The following is an 18,574-nucleotide window of genomic DNA, read 5'->3' as shown; positions in this document are numbered from 1 at the left end:
TGTGTGAGGGCTGCTTGTTTTTATTTGTGTAAATGGAAAAATCAAGAAAAGTTGAAAGTGAGCTGCTCTGGCTTTGGAGTCTTCCATAATTCCTCTTGGTGCTTCTCCTTGTTTAGAGATTTTGACACGCATGGTCCTTATTGAAAATAAACCATGGCAGGGATTTCTGGGGAGAGGAGCAGAATTCCTGCAAGTTAAACATGGAGAAAAGCCAACCCCCTCTGCTTAACTGGGTCTGATTGAAAGGTCAGAGAAATCAAACAGAGAAGTCAAGTGGAGACAGGGAATAATAACAAACAAACAAACAAACAAACAAACAAACACACAAACAAAAAAAAGTAGAGAGGAAGCACCCAACACGTTGGGGAAAGGAAGGGAGACCAAGGAAAAGCCTCTAAAAAAAAGGGAAATTCTGTTAGGTTCAGTTTAAATAAACAACCAGAGAGTAAAAATAGATGGAAAATAATATAAATAATAATAATAAACCCAACAAAGGGTGTTGTCTATGACAGTAATGGCAGCACCATGACAGAGCAGAGAGGTCCAGCCTGGGTGCCCTGTTTGTGTCTGGCAGCTTTTCCTGCTCTGTGGCCATGGGCCCGTGGCTGCCCTGGCTCTCCTTTGGAAAAGGATGGGCTTTGCTCTGGAATGGAATCAGGAGAATCCCTGCACTCTCCAAATAACACCTGTGGGACCAAAAAGCTGCTTCTCACAGAATCCACCAAGAACAGACAGGCCCCTCCATGTGGTGGGCTCAGGGTTATTTTAAATCCTAAATATTTTCTTTCCTCTTGAGGGGAGGGACCATGGAGTGTCAGAATTCCCAACACCACTGGCAGTTTGGAGATGATCAGGAGATCATCCGGCAGGAGGCAATAAAAAGTTAGGAAAAGCATCATTTTGTTGTGTGAATGAAGAAAAAAGAGAATATTAATGTTGTTTTGTTTAAGAGAAATGTGGGAAAGTATCTGTTAAGTATAATAATTGTTTTGGTTTGTGGCTTTCTGAATTAAAAAATCAGCAGTAAGGCTGGAGCACTGGATCCTACAGACAGCTGAGATCCTCCAAATCCTCCTGGCCCTGAAGCCTGACCCTGTCAGGGGTTTTTCCCTTTGGGCTCCTCCTCTAACCAGTACTTTGTGAGCAAATTTTTATCTTACCAAGCTTTTGTTGGCTTTTCTGCAGAAATCATTTCTTTTCCCAGGTACACTGCTGGTGACAGGCATTCAACATAGAGTACTCAGAAATTAAAAAAAAATAAATCAGGGTGCACCCAGAAAACTTTATTTAATTTGGACAAATTTCTGTTGATGTCAGTGGAAATTTAGGGGAAATAACCCTAAACCTTTCATATATGCCCTTTAGTGTATTTTTCTCTACTCTAAAGGCCATCAGATCCCCTCAAGGCACCCTTGGTTATTTCTTGGCAGGCTGAAGCAAGCTGAGCAGGATAACCATTGTCAGTGTTCTGGTTGCATCACCCTCCTCTTCTGGAGTCATTCCCAGCTGCAGTCCCAGAGTTTGTACAGGTTTATCCCCAGTTATTCACCTGAGACTCAAACCCAGCTCTGAGCAGCTCTCACCCCATCTGCTGGTGCAGGGGCTCAGGCAGGATTTTAAACCAATCATTTCCACTTTCACCATCACTCTGTCAGTACAATTCCTGCTCAGTTATTCATGTGCTGTGTCCTTATCAATATTCAAGGTTTCAGGGTTTATTTTCCAGCATGAACTTTGTGGTTTGGATGCATTGCAATACCTGCATGAGGAGTTCAAATGCTCAAAATAAATCCAACCTTGTTAATGAACCAGGGACTGTTTTAAATACATGAACATCCCTCATGCAGCAATTCCTGCCTCTCTTGGGCCTCTGTCCCACACGTGCAGATCCTGCCCTGAGCTGGGGTCATGTTCAAAGGTGGACAAAATAACCTCAGTGTAGGAAAAAAACCATCCATCATTTTATACTTGTGATAAATAAATTTTACTGTGCCCCAAATGTGGCCTTTTACAAGGCTGTGGTGAGCTCAGGCTCCTGCTTGTTTATTTTCTGCTGCTTTTCTTAATTCCCTGTGTTTATGTTGGGATCTGAAAGAGTAACAGCTGTTCTTTTATTTTCACTAACATAAAAACTAAGAGCTTAAAAACCCCTTTTGATCAAAATAAGCACACACAGATAGACATTGTGTGTCTACACACACACACACACACATATATATATATAGGTTTATATGTGCACATTGATGTAGCCAATTAAAATATATTCCATATAAAAATAATAATAAAAAATGAAAGGAATGCATTACAGGAACATGATGAAAAATATTCCAGCATGGAGGATTTCTGCTTTGTAAAATATATAGAAAAATGGATTTTTAATGTGCTACAGCTTATGGAATGGGACATAATGCACTGTAACAATAAATAACAGATTGATTCTATTTATCCCCAAGTGGTTCATTGCAGAAGAGAAGCCACAGGGTGTCGCTGGGATGCAAATAACTGAAATGCTGCAGGAAGGGGGCACCACCTCCAGCAAAACCGACAGTTTCAGAATGGCTTTTGGCTGAAATAACCTTTGGAACCTGCTGCATTCCAGGCTGTGCCATTTCTGTGCCTCTGCAATATTTTTCTTTGCTCCTCGTGGGTTTTGATGCCAATGGTTTGGATTCTCTATCAATGTGTTTAGGAAGGCATCCACAAGAACAAGTATTTTAATAAGAAATGTAATTTATCTTACCAAGGACTATGATTTAAAAGGATTTTTATGGACCAAAAGTCCTTTTGGACTCCATTTCCAAATAAATCCATGAGGGGATCCTTCCCAATTAAATGTGGTCCCTTCAGCCAAGATCAAACCAAATAACTGCATTTTCTGGTCATCATAACAACTTCAGTGACTGGAAGCAAATTGCTGCTCATCAGAAGTATTTTCCTCTAAAAAATTCCACTGAATCCAAGAGATGGAAGTGGAAGAACTGTGGCTGATCCTGTGGAAACCCAGGGACAGGGGGTTGGCTGATGGATTGATTTTCTCTCTGGAATTCACACTTTTGTTATTTACACCATGTCCACGTGTGGTTCAATTTTCTCTCTGGCCATGGAACAATAAAACTGGATGAACTACAGCATGGGAAGGGCCAGGGAATGGAGAACACACCGAGGTGATAACTGCTTTATTAGCACTGGGCCACTCCTCTCCTGGACACCAGCCAGAACCAGGATGTAGCTGGGAATGCTCTGTGCCTCTGCAGCACCAATTCCTTCCTTCTTCCCTTCCATCAAGGAAATAAATCCCTTATTCTTTCGTGGGTAATGCACCAGGACTGAATGGACATTTCCCTGACAGGATTTCCCTCAGCCTCAGCTGCTGCCACGCCCAGAAACATTTGCATTTATGGTGATTCATGCCCATAAACATTTGCATTTATGGTGATTCATGCCCATAAACATTTGCATTTATGTGATCCTCGTGGACAATGTCATTTTCTCTGCAGATTTCCTCCAGCACAATTCACCCCAGGACCTGACAGGCAGCTCTGAGTGGGTGCTTGACCATTTTTATTGTTTTAGACACAAATGTAATGGTCAAGGAATGAGCCAGAGAGCAGAGTCACTGGGTGGGGTAATCTATTTTCTTGATTTTTGGGGAAAATATGAAAGAGGCTTCTTTAAAGATCTGTCAAAATTGGTCAAAGAGGTTAGAAAATATGGAAAATCCATAATTTTGTTGCCTGCAAATAGAGCAGGTTTGTTTATGGAAAACTTTTAGAATCATATTCCTAGATAAAGTTCTGTTTCCAGCATGGTGTGGGGTAAAACAAACGATCATGATTTCAATAACAGAAACAGCTTCCTTTTAATGGATTTTTTTACCACAACAGGTAGAATTTCTGTGAGTCCAAGTCTCCTCCTGCCCAACTTCTCTGCCCTCTGTGCACCAGCAGAACTTGCCACAGAGTCTGGGCCAGAGTTTGCAGACAAATGAACAAAGAACATAGAAAACCCAGATGGAAGAAACCTCCCCATTCAGATATCTCAGCCTGAATGGGCTGAACAATCCCAGCCCTGCCCTGGGAGGTTTCCCTCTGGAATTTGCTCCCCCTGGCACTGGGACAGGGAGCACTGCAGGGCCAGCCATCCCCACCAGCACTTGGCTGCCCAGTGCCAAACAAAGGCTGATTTTCCCAATCACTGATTTGTTTCCTGATGGATGCTTAATTGGAGTGGGGCTGACCACTGTGGGCCTTTATAAATTGAGGCTTGTTTTATGCACAGTCCACCCAGTCTGGACTAAAATAGAAACACTTCTGAAACCCCCAGGTGATAAAGAAATCCAGAACCTGGCACACCTGGAGCTGCCCTCTTGAGCACAGGCTGCTCATTTAAAAGCAGAAGCAGCAAAACTCAGCAATTACTCTTTGATCTCTCCAGTACTTTGGTTTCTGCATATGCACAGAGTTGATTTGGGATAAATTATAAATATTTGGGATAAATCTGGCTTTGCATCTTGTATCAGATGTAGGAATGGGCAGTGTCCCCCTGCCCTGCAGATGAACTGGCTGTTTCTCAAGAGTGGGAAATAATTTCTTGCATGAGGAAAGGCTGTTCCAAGGTGAAAGGGGCAGCTTGCTTTGAACAGGCTGATTTTACTCTTAGCAAAACCAGCTAAAAATTAACTGGGCATGAGGAGTTATCTGCTTCAAGTTCTACAAATGTGTTTCATGGTTTTCCCCTAAAGCTGGGGAGATTTATGGGTATTTGCAAATGGAATCTTCAGCAGAAAATCAGGTTCCCTTTAGCTGCCCTGAGCTGGTAGAACAAGGCCAATTTTAAGAGTCTGATTAACTGAGAGGAAAGCTGACAGATATTGCAAATATTCTGAAGGGATATCTCTGGTTTCCACAGCAGTTTTTTGCTCAAGTGCAATCTATAATGTAAGGATAGGCTGAGGAAAAGAAGATTAATGTGGAATAACATCTTGTTGCCATCAGAAAGGGCTGAATCCTTCAGGAATAACCTAAACTAAAAAGAACCAACCAGAATTCTACCATGCCAGAATATTGTCTCTGCATCCATCCAGAACTCTGGTTGAAGAGCAAAAACCCCTTTCCATGGACATGCTGAGTGACAGCAATGGCTGAGGAAATTAGGAACCTTCTAAAGATGCTCCTTGGATCCTACTTTCATTCTGGACTCAGGTGGGCAGGTTTTCTTTGGGAATGATTGGGAATTTTCTTTGCATCCAACCAACTGCCAGCTCCTTTGGAGGACAGCAGTGAACCCTCCTCCTCCCCTGGCTGCTCTGAAACCCAGCACAGCCCAGCCAAGACCCCATAATGCGAAATATCAAATATTAATCGTTTCATGGGACAGCCATGTGTGTTACTACTTTAAATTCTGATTTCTGTTGCCTTGTATTGACTGGGAAACTCTAAATTTGTCTCTTTGCTTCATTTTAATATCTGGATAATCTGTTGCTCCTAAAAGGAAATATTTTGGCAAAAGGTGATTTATTTTTTCCCCTTCTTTCCCTCTCAGTGCCCTTTTTACAATGGACTTGAGTCATGTTGGATGGAAACTTCTCCATTGTATGTGGTTCTGTGGCTGAAACAATTTTGTGCTTAGTTTCAAGTGGCTGCAACATAAATAGAAGCCACACCACTTATTTTTTCATGTGGAATGGGATATTTTTATATCTTAAAGCATGGTGAGGTATTTGAAGAACAAATTAGTCACTCTGCCTCAAGAACTGGTCTGTCTGAGGTAGGCCACAAAATTGTTCTCAAATTGTTTACCTGGTGTGGAGCCTGCTGGGAGCAAAAATAGATCCTTGATTTAGGCTTGGTATTTAGCTCTTGGGGCTTGGTAATTCCTGGCTTCCAGGTTGGCTGGTTCTGGTGTTCAGCTGATGCCCCTGGAGGGAGGAGGTCCAGGGCAGCACCAAAACCCTTCACAGGTGATGGGCAGGGTGGATTTGATTCTATTTCACCCACAGCTTCTCTGCACAAACTTCTCAAGTTCCTCACCTCATTCTAAAGAGCTGATGTCTAATCTAAACATCTCTCAGTCTAAAGGCAACCCCCTGCCACTCAGTCCTGGCAAAAAATGGGGTTTAGAGACCCCTTTTAGGTACAGAGCCCCCAGGTCAGCACTTGTTACTGGCTGCTATTGAATTCCACCCAATTCCTCACCCATCCAATTCCACCCAGCAAATCCACTGCTCTCCCAACTGTTCTTTTACAAAAACACCACACTCCCCAAAGTTGTTAAAAGGATCACCACAATAAACCCCACGTTTTTAAAGCATGGAAATGGAAGCACAAAGGTGGCTCCTGGAAGCCAGCTGGGCCAGGGGCAGAATTCTTCATCCACACACTTTAGCTGTCAGGCCATGCAAGGTAAAAGGAGTGAAATGGGCATCTGTTTGCAACCTTTGCCCATGGCTTCTGAACATATTTCAGGAGCTTCCTAGATTTCTGAGGTATTTTCATGAATTGCAGCACGTTAAACAAAGATGATAACCTCATTAATTTCTCACAAGAACAAGAATGATTCAGTGTTATTTTTGACATCCTCAGGACAAGGGTTTTCCATGACAGTGCTCCTTGGTATTTCCAAGATATTTTATATATGGGACTGAAAGGGAGCAGTACAAAGCCTGGTGATTCCCTGAACCCACAGGCAGAAACACAGCAATACTTGCACTTCTTGATTACATCTGGACACAATCTCTTGGAAATAAAACAAACTGATAAAATGTGTTGGTGAGTTCCCAAATCCTTGAGGTTCCACAGCTGTCCAAAAAACTTTGTGCTTAAAATGATAGACCAAGATGCTCTATTTTAATTGAATTTAAATTTGATTTTGTCCTACCTGAGGCTGCTGAGTGGCAGTGGGTCTCTGAGGAGATGGAATAGGAGTTTTGGACAACATTTGGTTCATTTTGCTTACGACTAACTCGGTGATGTGCTGCCTGTCTTCAGCCTGGTGCTCCCCAATCAGGGGCATGGCGCAGTCCATCACCTGCAAAATGCAACAGGACATCAGTGCTGGGAAGGAAATCCTCCTCACCCCTGCAGGAGGGCAGGCTGGGCATTTACAGCAGTGCTTTCAGTACACCAGAATTACAGGCATTATGGGTTCCATCAGAAAATCAAGGAGAGAACGGCAACTTTGGGATGCCTTCCCCTCCCCAGCTCCCACCAAAGGGGAAGAGAAAGAACCTTCCAGAAAAAGCTTCACTGCACACACCTTGGGGAGGGAGAGGAAGCACAGGGCTAATAAGGACAATCTCAGGCTGTGCAGGAATTTCAGCTGAGGTTTCCTCCCTTCCCTGCTTTTGGGGCTCACTCCATGTTGAGGAGCTGAATTACCCCAGGGAAATGCAGAGTTCAACTTCACTCCCTGGCACTCTGTGGGGTTTTGCTAGGGAAATCTGGATCCTTATGAATGAAAAACTTTAAATAACACCTTGTTATTATTGGTAACCCTTTCTAAAAAGCTGTGTGGCTGCAAAGAACAGGCAAGGACTTCTACAGAGGAAGCAGGATGGCAGAGAGGCAGACAAAAATGGGCACATTTCCACTCTAAACATGACAGTTAATAGTGCTCTCTGGTTATTTATCACACCCATTCTGATGAATAAAACCAATACTGAATTCTGCCACTTCAGTGGGTCCCAAGCACTTGGTATTTCTCCAGAATATTTGTTATTTCTCCGGAATATTTGTTATTTCTCCAGAATGTTTGTTATTTCTCCAAAACATTTGTTATTTATGCGGAATATTTGTTATTTCTCCAGAATATTTGTTATTTCTCTGGAATATTTGTTATTTCTCAGTGTATGCACTTCTGCCCCCTCTGTGTTTGTTTCATGGGAAATAAAAGCATAATAGCATAAGCCCAGCTGTTACTCACAAGGGCACTGGGCATTCCTACTTAGGAAAATGATAGGGTTTCATTCACTTTTGAGAAGCTGCAATTCTTTTTGCCTGTGCCTCAGGACATGCTCATGTCACCTGCAGTGCTGCACTGTGGTGTTTCCCACAGCTCTGGGTGGAAGAGTTTTGTTATCTGAGGGGTGCACAGGGATCAGTCTGGAGAGCAGGAATACACCCTCTAAATCCCTTCCATCCTTCCTGAGGTGGAAGGGATTTAGAGGCAGCAAAACTCTTCTCAATCCCCCAACCTCCACAGAACATCTCCTTTATTAACAAAGAACAGTTTTGCCTTCCTTCTTTAGATTTTCAAGGGTTTCTAGGAATTAGACACAGAAGTTGGGTGTTTAGAGGAGTATTTGCACCTTGCAGTAGTTGGGAAGGATTTATTATTTATAAATAATATAAATCTTGAGCTTTTCAAACTATGGTGAGAGCTGTAGAAATTCTTCCTGAGTGACAAAGAAAGATTTTGTTCCAATAATGGGATTAGCTTGAAGTCCCAAATAATTTCCATGATTCTTCTGTTTGTTCATTTACAAGATTCACTGGCATTGTGTGCTGGCAACCAAAATATTGGCAGTGATTGTGATGGGATTTTCACATCTAGGAGGTCTCTGAGCTTCCTCACAGCCAAAAGGCTTGAAAACAACCCCAGAGTAAACAATGCACAATAATTGAACTCCAGAGCAAATGTTTCCTGAGAAATGAGTGACTGGTTTTGACTCTAGGGCCACATCAACAGCAGAGAAGAGATGTTTAATAAGTGCACTGAAAGGTTCTTTAAAGTTTGCCATCTCTTTTAACAACCATAGCTTCAAGTGGAACGTGCCAGTGGTTTCCATTAATTGAGAGAAGAGTTGATCCACCAATAAGAGCTGATATTTCTGGAGGGGTGAAATGTGACCTTGCAGGTTGAGTGGCTCTTTAATGTTCATTTCTGCTCACTTGCTGCTATTTTAAAAATTGTATTTATCACGTTCAAGAGCAACTTCTGTGTATCCTGAGCTGGTTCTTGTGAGAGGGATTTGCTTGGTGCCTGGAGGGACCCAAAGTGCCAGGACTGTGCAGTGTTAATGATGACTGAATACAGAATGTTTTGGTGTAAAGGATGTTTGGTTCTTCACTGCAATCCATCTGGTTTTCAGAGCAGGAGTGATGTTTGGGCTGTAAAAATTCTGGTTTAATGAGATCTATTTTTAAAAACGTGCACCATAGGGTGTAGATGAGCCCCCCTCCTACCCAACATCAGTTCAAAGTTTCACAAGCAAAAAAACCCCCTTTGTTTACCATGCACTTACATTAAAACAATTACTTGGAATGACTGTGAAATAAATTGCCTCCAATGAATCCTGCCAAAGGATTAGGCAGGATTAAGATCTGGAGGATTGGGTTTGGACTGAATTTGTGCTCTCAAGTACTTCTACAACTGCAAGTTCACACATCAGCTTCCTTTGGGAGGCACTGCCTTGGTGTGTAGCAGAACTGGTGGGAAAAGTGAAAATAAGGAGCCTTGAGGTGTCAGATCTTCGTGGCCACTCCAGTGGAGAAGTTCTTACACTCCTTGAGTGAAGAATTTTCAGGCATAGTCACAAACTGAGGCAGATTCAAACAGATTTGGCATTTAAACCAGAGCCATTTGTCCTTATCAGTCTCTTATCACTTGGACAGGCTTTGACCTTGTGAAAATCCTTGGGTTTGTTGCCCCGAGGGCACAAATATTGTTGGCCAAAGATGTGGCAACAGAGCACCTCTGGCACTCCCTGGCGGAGCAGCTGAGATCCAGGTGGATGCTTTATATGGTGATTTTTGGGGTATTTTCTTTTCCTTTCCGAGAATACAGTCAGTTTTCATTCCTAGTATAAGAGTTAATGACAACTGTTTTCTATTTTGATTTTATAGAAATGTATCTTAAGAATATTTTGGGCAACACCAACAGCTTTTAAATCCTGTGAGTGACTACAGGAATGTCAGGCTGGCATTTCCCCCCCCCTCAGAAGATTTGACAAAGTTTAAACATACACAAACTCCCTGTTTATAAATAGTTTATTTACAGCCTGTGCTAGATTTAAAATCTCACTTAAACCCAGCCAGTTTTTAGTTCAGCATATAGTTCAGCTATTTAAAATATTGGAGTTTCCCACTAAGAGGATTTCACAGAATAAAAAAAGGACATCTGTAATTTATAAAATCAAATACATTCCTTGCAGATGCCAGTACAAACATGGGTCACTGTGAATTACAGGCACTTAATTCATATCACTGTGAACTTGCATTTTTCTATCAATGTCCTTTCATTTCAGTGGCCAGCTCTTTGGGAGGAATTTCTCTTATCACCCAGGGACTGACTGTAAATATCGGTGAGAAAGGTGAATAGCTCAAATTTGGGGTACAAGACTGAGACTGGCAACACAAAGAAGAGAAATTCTGTAATTAGGAAGGGAAATGGGATTTCTAAAGGAGCCAGAGCAATCATAAGGTATCAGTAATTGCAAAGTGATCATGGTGTTTGAGGGAGAAATTCCCAAACCCAGCTCTGCTGCTCACCCCCAGGGATTGGGATGTGCTGGGCAGAGTTTTGGGAAGGGCTGGGAAAGGCAGAGCTGGGGAGGTTAAAGGAAGGGCAGAGGTAAAGAATCCTGTGGATAAAGTGGGGAAAAGGCATTTCCCAGGATGCTGAAATACAAGAGGAACACGGTGGAGCAGCCAGGGGCTGTCAGTCTGTCAGTGCCCAGGGAGTCTGGCAGGATAGATGGATCTCCTGAGGGAGAAGCCCAGGAATTCCAGGAGAAAACAGGATCAATGGTAAGTCCAGGGGAAGGGGGAATTAAATCAGGGTGATTTGGAAGGTCCATGCTTGGCAGAGTGGGAACTGGGCAAAACCATTCCCTGTGGTGGGTGAATACAGCAATGTTCCAGAGCAGAAATTACGAGAGACATCTGAGTTTCTCAATGATTACAGCTGGGTTTGGCTCCCTCCCTGAGCTGAGCAGAGAATTCTGTCCTGGATGGGAGGACAGGAGAAGTAGCTGAGCTTCTGAAGAATTCGAGGCCAAGAACAGAACTTTCCATCAATTGTGCACAAACACTGTTTCTTCATTTCCTCTGTTGGTTTTCAGTGAAAGTTTTCTTCTTGAAATCCTTTCCAAGTCAAAAACACCACTTGGGAGCTAATTTTAATTTAGCTCAGGGAGAAATGAAGCAAGTGGGGAAGACACCTGCAGCAAACCATTTAATCTAAAACAAAATTTGGGAGACTTCTGGGAGGCCACTCTGAAGGATTCTCGTACATTTGTTCTCTTTTACTGCTCCCATCACCACTCTGAGCTTTTATTCATTTTCCCAGAGCTTTGCTTTTCCAAGAATGAAACAGTGGGATCAGAAATATAAACAATGCTCTGCTCCTTCTTGTACTGAAACCTCAGAAGTGCTAATTTTAAAAGGGGAAAAGCCCTTATATTTAAGAAGTTCAAAGTTTAATGGACCTTGATTTGATGTATCCTCAGGAAGAAGAAGGGAGGCAGTTAAATAGCTGCATGTTGAAGTGATGTGTTAATAAAAATCCTGTTTCTACAGCTTGTCTGATGCCTGGCAGCTGAGAACTCCCATTGAGGGGGAAAGAACAGGCACTAAAATGAAGAGATGAGGCTGTGACACAGAATCAGAACTTGGCTCTCATCCTGATCCACCTGACAGCCCCTCTGCTTAGCTGAGCCATCCTTTAATTAGTTCATTCCTCCCCAGGAGGAGTTGGGAGCCAGTTCCTTGCAGTAGGACAGGAAGAACCACTGTGTTCCTCTGGAGGAGGCAGTTTCTTCAGGGAGCACCACCAGGTTTGGAAAAGGCAAAGTTAGCTCTTCCATCCCCCACCTAAAATCTGCAAAGAGCCCAAACCCCCACAGAACAACACAGGGGGGTTTGGGCTTGAATAATAACATCAGTATTTTGTCCTCTTCCTCCTGGAGCTGACAGTTTTCTGGAGAGCAGAAAACTGGTCTGGATAGCTGAAGAAAACTTGGGTAGAATTCTCCCCTAATTCCCATTCCCTCCCAGGGTGGGTGACGCACACCTGTGTCCTCCTCATGGAGGTGACACTGGCTGAATGAGCCAAGTGAAAATCAGGAAGAACAAATCTGCCAGCATTATTTCACTCATCAGGGCATCTGTGTGTTCCTTGTCAGGTGAGCTCTGCAGGATTAAGGTGTCAGTGGTACCCAAGCCCTCGTTTTTTCCTCATTTTCCCCTCATTTTTTCCTCATCTTCCCCTCATTTTTCCCTCATTTTTCCCTCATTTTGGGTGTGGCATCCCCATGGAAACAGGAGGCCACATCTCCCAGGATGGAGCTGCAGCCCAGGATTTCTGAGCTGCCTGTCCTGCTCAGCTCTCTCAAGTGCACCATGCACGTGCCAGCCTTAATAAATTTTATTTTCCCCTGCTGAAAGGACACAAAAGGAGAAAAATTCTCCCTCTCTTGCTGCAGACGATTTTCCACTCCTCATTGTAAAAACTGCAGTGTAAGAACTGTTGATATCCTAATTTTTCCAGATGTTCTGGTGGATGTGAACTCTGCAAACAGCCCCACATTTCAATGTCTTTCACAGATTCTAAATGTCCTTGCTGATGAGCATTCCCATCTCCAGGACAATTCAGCTGATTCCAGACAACAGCAGGAATTATCACACTTCCCTCCACCCTTTTTCTTTTTTTTTTCCCTTTTAATTGCAAGGTCTATTCTGCACCCTGATTAAAATGCTCTGCAAAGCCAGCTCCTGATGGATCCTGCAGCTCTGAGAATTCTGGGCTTTAGAAATTATTTCTGACTGTGGCATGGAAAATCAGGGGATTTTTGAGTAGTCTCAGTCCATTACAGAATTTGCAGTGGTTATTTCATTTTTTAAAAGCTTTCCCTTTTTGCTTTATCAACTTCTTTTTGAGTGAGGAGACTCTGGAGATCCTTGCCCACCTCCTGAATAAAATTCTAGGAATGTGGAAGGTGCTGAAGAAACTGTGATAGGAAAGTGATGAAAACTTGTTTTATGGCCACATAAAGTGATATTTCTCCATAAAAAGCTCAAAGGAAATGAAAAACTTCAACTTTTCAAAATTACCTACAGCAGAAACTTCTGATTCACAAGGATTCAGATCTTCAGGGCAATATCTGGGCTACAAAAAAAGTAAAGTTGTTTCCACTTCATCCTTAATCTCCCTTTCCAGGGCAAGGTATAATTTTGTTGGGGTTCCCTTGGGATGGTGCTATCTATAAACCTTCCTGGAAAAGCTGCTAAGGCTGCTCAGGAAAGAAATCATCAGTGCTGGCAAACTGTGCCATCCACATTTGGCTTTGTTTTGCAGCTTGTGTACATTTCCTCCAACACCAGAAGACATTCCCATCCATAGGGTTGCATTTTCCAGCAAGTTTTGCCACTAATTTGGACCTGTGGCTTTGCATCATGATTGAAACAGTGCTCAAAAATACCCAGCCTTGCCTGGAACACAAATAAGGCAATGCCCAGCTATCAGAAAGGTTCTTTCCTTGCCTGTTTGTAATATGTAAAGGCAGATATTGAAAAAAAAAAGGAAGATTTCTTACCTCAAAAATATAATCTTTTCCATCCTTCCCATGGACAGCTTTAACAGCACAGATGTCCAAGCCACCAAATATTTCAGAACAGGTGTCAACCCAAAGCTTGTACCTGTTTCACAAAAATAATTTGCTCTGTGAGTTTCTCATTAGGTTTTGATTTTCTTGAGGCTCACCTAAGAGTGGATTTAATATTACATTCACCCTAAATTCAGAATTTTCACTGCATTGGATGGGTCTGCCTCCTGTATCAGGAAAATGAGTGAGAGGCTCCATCCCAGGTCATGGCCCAACTGTGTTCTAAAGGAGCCAGGCTGGTTTGAGTCCTACAGCACGGAGCAATAGGAGAAACCCAGGCAGAAAAACCCTTCAGGAGATGCAGAAGGACCAGAAATGTGACATTATGGGGGTAGTGGAGCATGCAGACATGGGTTGTGTTCTTCATGTAGGGTTATGGACAACTGCAGCACAACTCAAGTGGAACTTAAATCATTCCAAGGAATTCTACAACTCCTAAAAAGGCAATTTCACACAGAGTTGGGCACAAAAATTCTTAGTTTATTTTGTAATGTCACGGTAAGAGACTGGGGGTGGACTCTTTACCCACCCTACCAGCAGCAAGATGATTTATTTTCATTTTTTCTCTGTGAATAGAGAGATTATCTGACCAACAAGGGGGTGGGGAGGGATTTATTCTGAAGAAGAGTGAGGCAGTTCCTGTGATTGCTGTAGCACAAGCTCTGAGAGCCCAAAGGCAAGGACACCAAAGGCACTGGGAATGTTCAGTGACTCCAGCAGGGCTGGGCAGGGAGGAAATGATCCTGGAATGATGCAGGCTGATGTCACCAGCTGAAGGGCCTGGTTTGCTAAAACACCTCCATTTTTAATGCATTAATTTATGATGAGTTTTCCTCTTGGCTCACTGTTGAGTCTAAAGCAGAGCTATTTCCTCTTCCAGCCCTTCTCCTGCTCCAGCCCTGATGATGGATTTGCCACCTCATAGTATTTTCCACAGAAAAAAAAAACCCTGCTGTAATAAACAAAGGGTCTGATTTCATTTTGGGATCAAAGGAAATTCCTTGCTGGGCTGAGAGTCTGATTCATGTATAAATATCTTCAGTAACAGCATCCTTTCCAAGTAAACTTATTAAGTCCCATTCTTTATATTTTCTTATATCAAATCTGTTCCAATGGAAAAGTTTTTGTTTTAAGCAGAATACAAAGAAATTGATTTGAAAAGATCCTGATGGCAATATCTTAGCAATGAAAATAGGTTTTTTTCCTGTGAGAAACATGTTTTTTGTCCAATATTAAGAGGGTTTTTTGGATGCCTGACAATTTCAACATCTGTAGATGCACTGGCTGACTGGACTTTTTGCATGCACTTGCTTATAAATAATTTTTTTTATTTTTGGCTGTAAAATATTGTGTATCTTAGAAAGTCACAGGGACAACAAAACTTGTCTTGAACACTAAATATCTGGACTCGAAGTGGAAACAAAACCAGGACATTTGCTCTAAAACACTGCAACATCAATCAGATTTATGGAAGTATATTTAATAGCCCATCTTCTGCCAACAAACACAGAGCTGGAAAAATCCATTTGGAAGGAGAGGGTTTGGAGGGAGCAGCCTGGAGTGTTTGAAACCCAAGGCTTGCACAGTAGGTTTGACTAAAGGTCACGGGCCCTCTTTTCCCGGAGCCAGAGGGAGCAGCAGCAAGAAAGGAGAAAGATAAAGGATAAAGATAAAGGATTGGTCCCAGGGGGCAGTACCAGGTGTGCCAGGGGAGGTGGGCACAGCTGGCACAGCTCTCTGGGCAGCAGGAGCTTTGGAACAGAGGTAAATGAGGAACTGTGACCTCTCTCCCTGTCCCTTCCTGCCACTCTCTTCTTTCTCCTCTGAATTTGTCCCCTGTGTTTGTGTTCAGGCAGCAATGGTCACCAGGCAGTGCTTTCAAGGCACTTCCTCCCCATCCATGGGTGTATTGAACCCAAAATGCAGCAGATCTGATGGGTTTTGCTGTGCTGTGAACCTGCTGCAGCCCTTCAGAAAAGCCTCTTTTCCCCCTGTGTGCCCTGCTCTGCTGTGAGCACTCCCAGAGGAGCAGGGCTGTGCCTCACCCCCCTTTCTCTCATGAACACATCCACCTTTCCCCTTTTGGCCCCACCAGCACGAAGGAAGTTTGGTTTTGTTGGCTGCTGTATCAATGGGAAAATCCCCATTCTGCTCTTACTGACTTCACTGAGAAACAGGAGCAGGAACAGAGCTCAGGGAGCATTTCCAGCATTCCCAGCAGGAGCAGGGCCAGGGGAGCACTTCCCATCCTGTGGCCCTGCTTTCCTGGGGGCACCAGTGGAGTTTGTGTGTTCCAGGCAGCCCACGGGCTGTAATTACAGAGCCCAGAGCTCGCTGTGCCTCCCCCTCCCGGGGAACACATAACCTCACTTTACAGGGAGGTGGGAGGGAGTGAGAAAGAGAAAATAATGTGGCTGCAGGCCATGCCCAGAGGGGAGATCAGTGAGGACACAGTCTAGACAGGGCTTGGACAGCAGGGAGCTGGAATTCCCGTCTTTCTTTCTTGCTTTCACCTTTCCAGGGCAGGCAATGCTTCTGTTCCTGTGTCTCCCTCAGCTCGTGAGAGGCACCAAGTTGTAGGTTCCAGGCTTTACAAAGAAGCCCCAGACAAACCACCCCACAAACCAGAACTACTGTTGAGCTGTAAAACACCTTTTAAATTCCACTTTCACTGCACAGACTTTATTTCAGCTTCCACTGGTGGCAGCCTTTGGAGAAGTTGAACGGCAGAAAATCCACAGCCATTCAAAAGCCTCTGAGATTTTGTTTTGCAGGGAAAAGAGGTTTATGGGTTGTGGAGCAAATGAGGGGGATTGAGAAAAGAGTTCTGAGCTTCAAAGTGCTGCTGCATGAATGTTTTCAACTGGACTGCAGGAATGATCCAGGATAAGAATGGGAAAGAAAAGGAAAAGCACAGTAAACCAAAGTACAGAGCTGGAATGATGGCACAGGGGAAATAAAGCTTCAGTGTATCCCAGCAACAGGGGAAAAAGCCTCACAGTGCACTTCAGTGAAAATTTATAAAATGAAAAGTAAGGAGTTTGGGATTGAAAGCAGAAAAGACAAATGGGATTTAAATAGGCAAAATGGAATTTAAATAGGCAAAATGGAATTTAAATAGGCAGACTGGATTGCTTGGTTATGTAGGAGATTGGTAGGATGTAGTAGGAGGAAAGTTTAAAAGAGGTGTGAGACTGGTGGGTAAGAGAGGGCAAATGAACCAGGAGAAATGCCTGATGGGCATTTTCTGATGGGAATTCCAGACATTTTCTAGGAGCAGCTGTGGATGTAGGAACCCAAGGGCTCACATAGCCCCCAAGGCTGTGAGTGAGGGTGGGTAACTCTGAAGCCACATGGAACTCCTGGCTCTGCTCTTTCCCCTGACTGAGGGATTCCCTTCCCCCAGGTGAACACAATGCATGCACTTACTGTGACTTGTGTACCAACAATGGGATTCTTTAAAAATCACCTTCAAATAGAACTCTGTTAATTTTTTAATTACCTTTTACACGAGACTCCACTTACTTATCTGACATAGCAATTTGTTCCAGCATGGCAGAGCCCGTGTTTGTCTTCCAGTTCCCGGATATGGAAGTTCTCCTGAAAGGGGGAAAACATTACAAAGGCAGCCAGTGGTTTCACATTCCCATCAGCAAGTGCCTCTGCTTTCCCCATGAGTGCAGCAGCAGCATTGACACCTTTTCCCCAGCTGGCAGCTTGTAACAGAGCATCTGAACCGTGAGGGGCTGTGAGAGCATTGTCAGGAATGCACTTTGTGCTGGAGGTACAAAGAGTGGCTGGGAAATTTCTGTTCCCCATTTATTTGTTTCAGTTGTTTTCTAAAAGCCCAGCCTGCTTTGATGAAGGGGCAGTGTTAGAAATGAGCTGGTGCCAGCTCCAAAGGCACTGAATTATCTGTAACACACTGGCACTGCAAAGGGAAATGTCAAGGAGTTTCAGCTTCTCCTTCCAAACCCACCCCACTGTGTCCCAACACTCCAAAAGCACCACATTTATGTTTCTAACACCTCTGCAGTGATATCAGGTGTGTTTTAGAGCTGGATTTTGGTTTCTCCTCCAGTGTGCACTCTTTGCTATTTACTGATATAACCTAAACACTCTGTGTCAGTTCACCTTCTTCTGTTTAACCTCTAAGAAAGAAAAAAACCCGTGTAAAGTTTTTTTTCCTCTGCAGACCTCAGGAGTGCTCCCAGGGCTGGGAAGATTACAGCTGAATGCTGTACTGGGAACAGGCTATGGATGCAAGTTATGAAGTGTTTCCAGTCAGTAAAATCAAGGGAACATCTGCAATGCATTAAAAGGGGATCAGGCAGCAGCCAGAGCTCTCTCTCCATCTCCCATTAAGTTAATTACGAGGGTCAGTAGCAATTGTGGGGGAATGTTGACTTTTCTCTGGGACCCTAAAAAATTGAAAGCATAAAGTTCTTCTGTGATGCCATGTCCTGTGTTGTGGAGAGAAGATAGAGCTTGAATGGAGGCAGAGAGCGATTTCCGGGCGGGCAATGGAGGGAAGGGGAGAGAAGTGCTACTGGGCAGGTGACGTGTTCAGGGGCCGGTGGCAAGGGGCAGGGCGGTCCGGGGCCCCCCCACCCCTGGGCCCAAAGCTAAACACCCCCCCCACCTCCTTTCCTTTTTCCGTTTACTTTTTCCATTTTTCCTTTTCTTCCTCTCTGTCTCTTCCTTCCCTTCTCGCCTGCCTCTCTCTCTTCGCTTCTCGGCTCTCGCGGCTCTTGCCTTCTCTTTTCCTTCTCGGCTCGGCTATGTTCTCTTCTCTTTCTTCGTGCGCTTCTCTCTCTTCCTCTCCTCTTTTCTTCTCTTCTTCTTCTCTTCTCTTCTTCTTCTCTTCCTCCTTTCTGCTCTCTTCTAGTCTCTCTCTCTACTCTCCTTGTCGTATCTTCTCTTCTTTCTCTTATTTGCCTCTTCTCTTCTCTTCTCTTCTCTTTCTCCTTCTCT

The 18,574-nt window shown here is 43.6% G+C and overlaps 1 protein-coding gene across 1 annotated transcript in view; it reads right to left on the bottom strand.

The window, feature by feature from the left end:
- The window catches only part of SYN2 (synapsin II), a 176,284-nt gene that overhangs the window by 15,604 nt on the left and 142,106 nt on the right, over positions 1-18,574 (bottom strand). The window contains exons 8-10 of the mRNA XM_018915255.3: positions 17,126-17,200; positions 13,532-13,634; positions 6,877-7,026 (exon numbers count right to left, since the gene is read on the bottom strand). Coding sequence (XP_018770800.3) covers positions 6,877-7,026; positions 13,532-13,634; positions 17,126-17,200 — 328 coding nt within the window. The remainder of the gene's footprint in view (positions 1-6,876; positions 7,027-13,531; positions 13,635-17,125; positions 17,201-18,574) is intronic.

This window comes from Serinus canaria, chromosome 12 (assembly GCF_022539315.1).
Source record: "Serinus canaria isolate serCan28SL12 chromosome 12, serCan2020, whole genome shotgun sequence".
Taxonomy (NCBI): Eukaryota; Metazoa; Chordata; class Aves; order Passeriformes; family Fringillidae; genus Serinus; species Serinus canaria.
The sequence above is the reverse complement of the archived record's forward strand: the minus strand, read 5'-3'. Positions and strand labels throughout refer to the sequence as shown.